At 37.2% G+C, this 5,359-nt stretch overlaps 1 protein-coding gene across 1 annotated transcript; it reads left to right on the top strand.

Moving 5' to 3' along the window:
- The first annotated feature begins 266 nt into the window (after positions 1 to 266).
- Positions 267 to 2,351, top strand: LOC111410630 (kynurenine formamidase-like). The gene is made up of 6 exons (XM_023041067.1): positions 267 to 812; positions 890 to 934; positions 1,186 to 1,258; positions 1,634 to 1,731; positions 1,807 to 1,877; positions 1,955 to 2,351. Exons 1-6 carry the CDS (start codon positions 401 to 403, stop codon positions 2,078 to 2,080), a joined length of 825 nt encoding a protein of 274 aa, XP_022896835.1. The 5' UTR covers positions 267 to 400; the 3' UTR covers positions 2,081 to 2,351.
- The last annotated feature ends 3,008 nt before the right edge of the window (positions 2,352 to 5,359 follow it).

The following is a 5,359-nucleotide window of genomic DNA, read 5'->3' as shown; positions in this document are numbered from 1 at the left end:
AACCAATGGCTGAGCCGAGTCTAACTCGTGAACCCGAACCCAGCTTGGGCATCAAAGGATTGAGCCGACCAAACCCGATCCAGTGTCAGTTGTCACCCATAACCCAAATCATTCTAGAAGCATCGTATCCTTTTTATGTTTGATACGGAGTTCAATAATTTCGGAGTTCCGACAAGAAAGAAAAAACAGAAATTTAATATCGAATAAAACATTGCCACCTGGACAAAATATTCCTACCTATAGAAACGTGTAACTTTGATGCCGATGCTCTTAAACACTGACCACAATTAAGTCAATGTCTCTTAGTAACAACAGATAAGTATAATCTGATATTTTGTTCTAGGCAATTTAATTTTTTTTCTTTTCTTTCTTTCTTTTTTTCCACCCATTGGGAGGAAGAATGAGGTCTGTGCATATTTTAATAATTTTTGCCGAGTTGCTGGTAATTTCTTTACGATCTGCGGCTTTATCCAGTGATGCTTACCCTTCTGGTTATGGCGATGAATCGGGGACTTGTGTCGGAATTGGTGATACGATCTCGAGTCCTTCGAGAAGGGAAGTTTATGATAACGGAGAAATAATTGACATCACACACAGGTTCACTCCCAATACACCTGTGGGGAGTTCTACCGAGGGCGTCGGTCGGTTTCTAACGCTGTTGGAGAGCATGAAGAATGGCTCGGACTATAATTTCTCGGAAATGAAATTACCTGTGCACTCTGGTACTCATGTTGATGCACCAGGGCATATGTATGATAACTACTTCGATGAAGGATATGATGTGGATACACTTGATCTTAGAGTTCTTAACGGTATCGATATTTATGAATTTAATTTTCTTATATATTTGATCATTGGAGTTGAGGTTTGTTTTTGTGTTTTTGAACAGGTCCAGCGTTGCTTGTTGATGTTCCAAGAGATAAGAATATAACTGGTACACATCTCTATTTGCTTTGCTTGTGAATTTCAATCAAAATCGTTTTCGTTAGTCTTTTGAAAAGTTAAAAGTTGCTTCTAAGAAGTTGTTTTTATTATGTTTGGATAAGTTATTGTAGCCTTCTTATGAATGAAAGGGCTTTTAAAGAAACAAGAAACAAAAATTGAAGTCTGACAAATGACCCTTGAAATCTTATGGTTTCCCATGTCTTGATAAATACTGAGGCTCTAATTCCAATTCTCTTTCAGCTGAAGTTATGGAGTCCTTAAATATTCCCAAGGGAGTGAAAAGAGTGCTATTTAGAACACTAAACACTGACAGGTAATTTTCCATTAAGAATAACTTTGCTTAGAGCTTCTTTGTGCTGGAATTGCTTAAACAGTATGTATGTTTACTAATCCATCAAAAGTAGCTTAAACTTACTTTTAAGTAACACTTTAAATGCTTTATTCATTGTTTGAGCATGATTGGAGAGTTCGAAAGTAACTTAAACTTACTTTTTAAGTAAGTTTTTGTTTCCGAATATGTTACTGTATTTGTTGATCAACCAAAGGAACCTAATTTTTGCTTCGGATTAGTTCAGCTAATGGCCAGGTTGGGTTCATATTTCAATAACAACATACTTTTAGGTTGGTTTAAGTAACCAGAATATTTTCCCCACGGTGATCGAGGATAACAGATGCAATTTGTTAGCAGGCGTCTTATGTACAAAAAGGAATTCGACGCGAGTTATGTGGGATTTATGAAAGACGGGGCGCAGTGGCTTGTAGATAACACTGACATTAAACTCGTTGGTAAGTGTTATCTCGACATTTCAGTGCAATGTTTTAGAGTTATAACGTGGTTCACTCATTTGATTATCATCCTAGGAATCGATTACCTATCTGTTGCTGCTCATGATGATCTAATTACTTCTCATCTCGTTTTCTTAAAAAGCAGGGTAAGTATTGTTTCTCTGATATCCTTTTTCCTTTGCTGGAATGAAGTATATAGACGAAGAATATGTATTATTTTCAGGAAATTATCCTCGTTGAAGGCCTGAAACTCGATAATGTTCGACCTGGAATATATACCGTGCATTGCTTACCTTTAAGGTTGGTTGGTGCAGAGGGATCACCAATTAGATGCATCCTTACCAAGTGATCAGTCGATCATTTCCTTGTGCAGCAAATACTTCTCCTATAATCTGATATCAGTCACATAGATTGAGGAGCTTTCATTAGGGAATATGTTATATGGCTGCAGAAAACATGTCTTTTTGGCTTTTTAAGGTTTCGAGAAGTCTGAGGTTCTTTGTAATCTAGCATGAATAAGAATTCGTATATGGATGTATGTTAGCAATGGAGTGTATTGGAATAATATGATATGGTGTTTGCTGATTTTTGTGGATTTGTTGCGTGGAGGATTTGTGAAATATTGATGTAGGGTATTGATGTCGCTATGCTCAGAAGCTATAACCCATGATACAAATGTAATCTATTCTATATCATTAAACCGAGAATTCATTTTAGGATTAATATATATGAACTCACACTTTTGACAAAATGGGTTACACACACTCACAAAAAATGCGGACCCCACATGAATTCAAAAATGTCGGCTGTGTGGTCCCCACCCCTATTGTGAGTGTAAGTAAAACTTTTTGTACAAAAGTGTGAGTACATGTAGCATAATCCTTCATTTTAAACTTGTTTCACTTTTGAAGAGTAAAATAGATAAACTCAAATGATTAAAAAGAAAAAACGAGAGACAGGTTAACAAATTCATCCACTTGTACCCATCTCGTCTTGCATTCTGTAACTTAAGCTCTCTTCCTAAACAACCCTTGAATGCTCAAATCCACATAACTATTACGAGTTATTTCCAATAATATTTAAAGGTGAAGGATGTAAAATGGGAATCAATTTTTAACGTAAAAATTATCGCTTTATGTTATGGATTAGACTTGTCTTTTGGGACAATTTAGTACTATTAAATTTATTTTTATTTTTTTTTTATTCGGGGAAATGAATTTCCACCGGGCCTATGATCAATTACCGATATCGTGTAGTGGAAATTACAATCACCCATGATTTTTAACCTCCCAATTCAAAAATCAAATTTATAAGTATTTTATACAAAAATCAGGTGATGATTCTATTTAATAATAATAATAATAATATATAAAAGAAAAATTCTTCAGGTACAGAAATTTTTTTACCAAAAAAATGACAGATTTTTGAATTACTACTCACATGGGAGTGGGCCCCATGTATAAAATATTGTAAAAAAAAAATATTTCCCGCCCTTCCTGTGTGTATTTGGTAGGTACAGGGATTTACCTATAGCAGCTCTCATAAAATTAGATAAATCTACAAAACCCCCACCCACCAGACCCATTCTATCCCACGCAATTTGAAACCTAAATCAATTTCACGTATCTTCACTTTCTCTCTCGTCTTCCTTCTCTTTTATTTATGCTCCTGTTGACACGCTAAAAGTGCAGCCCAAATCGAATGGCCCAAAGAATGAAGCTCAACTGGGCAATTCAGGATAAATGCTCAAATAGGGCTATTAATGAATGCAGTGGAAGCCCACGAACGCAGTAACACCATCTCCCAAACTTGCAAGACACCCAAAATCTGAGCGAATGAAGTACCTTGCAGTTGTCCAGAGTTATGACCCTGTTCTCGCCGAAACCTTCGAATCGCCCAGGATCTTAGCAAACATAAGATGTTATGGTTATCTAAAAGTGCAGTTATCGAAGCAGTTATTGAGTAATCTTATCACGTTCCACGATTCAAGAAGTTCAGTTGAAGACGGTTGAACGACAAAGAGTAGTGGCAGCAGTTAGAGACGGTAGTTCCACGATAAGTTGGCCACCATAAAAAAAGTGGGCAGTTATAAAGCAATTAAGCAGTTTCTAAGCGGTTGATCATGAAGAGATCATCAAGAGAATATAAAAGGAAGAAAAGACATAAAGCAAAAGACCCCGAATCAAACACTCTCAAATAGAGAATATGTAATTTCAATTCCTTAGTTTAGACTTAAACATTTCTTTTCAGTACTCGTGTGCTTGCGCCCCTTAGAGGCATTCTGTTTAGTTCAAATTGTAAAATCATCGCCAATAAAACACCCCTTTTTGGGACTTTGTCTCAAGAGGTTTGTTCCTTACACAATCGTCTGATCCCTTTTTAATTATTAGCGACTACCCGCGCGAAACAATTTGGCACGCCCAGTGGGACCTTGGGGTTTGGTGTTGGAGATACAAAATGTGAAATAATATGCCTCAAAAATCTGATAAGGAAGCAAGTCAGGGAGGAGTCAAGTCTGTGATCGAGCGATATGAGGAGCAACATAGCTCTCTACGAATAGATGGACAGAATTAGAGCAGTCATAGTCGTTACGAACCAATGATAGAGTTAAGTCCTCGAACTATGCGTGCATTACTTGGAGAATTCACATAGGATGTCGTTGAACAGGTAAATCTATGAAATATTCATAATATGGAAAGACTTACTCAGAATGGAAATGCACACTATGATAACATGGCCAAACAACTGAATACTTTGAACGAAATAATGAATAAATTAGTAGGCCAAATTTGTCAGCCAGTCGTGCCTTTCGCAAATCACTTCCAAACTAGGACAATTTTGGGACATAATCCCTCAGTCCTAAGTCCAAATCAAGGGGTAGAATCACCTTTTGGTCCCTCTACTTCAAACCAGGGGGATGTTGTAATGTCAAATTAGGATGGTGGCAATGGTACATCTAACTTGGAGGGTAACTTAAACGTAAAAGACAATGTCCTAAATAATGGACAGAATACCCCACGTGTTAATGATGGAATAAATGTTCAGGCTAATGGTAACAACGGCCCAAATCATGGTAACTTTATTGCCAACCAACGATCAAACATCAGGCCTCAAGCAAATCAACTGGTCAACCAACCTGTATGAATTCCATATGACCCCAACGTCATGCTAAGGAATCAGATTATAGAAATCGTACAGGACCAAATGGCTTTTGGAGTATGTCCTGTCATTAGGCTGACTTACACAAAGCCATATCCTGATTGGGTAGACCAAGCATATTTATGGCCTAGAGGGTATAAAGTGCCAAAATTCTCACTGTTTACCAGTTTAGGAAAGGTATCTACTCTAGAACACATAGGGTGATTCACACTGCAAAGTGGTGACGTAACTGATTACCATAAAATGAGGTTGCTCCCTAGTTCATTAACAGGAGTAGCCTTCTCCTGGTTCATCAATTTGCTAGCAAACTCTGTTCAAACATGGCAACAATTGGAGCAATTGTTCCACGCTCAGTTTTATAAGACAGAGTCTGAAGTTACTTTGGCCAATTTGGCGAATCTACGTCAAATGCCAAACGAATGGGCAGAAGGTTTCCTTCAAAGGTTCAAGACAGCAAGAAGTAAATATT

The sequence above is a fragment of the Olea europaea genome, chromosome 15, assembly GCF_002742605.1.
Source record: "Olea europaea var. sylvestris chromosome 15, O_europaea_v1, whole genome shotgun sequence".
NCBI classification, from domain to species: Eukaryota; Viridiplantae; Streptophyta; class Magnoliopsida; order Lamiales; family Oleaceae; genus Olea; species Olea europaea.
Note: the sequence above shows the minus strand (reverse complement) of the source record. Positions and strands in the feature narration are given on the sequence as shown.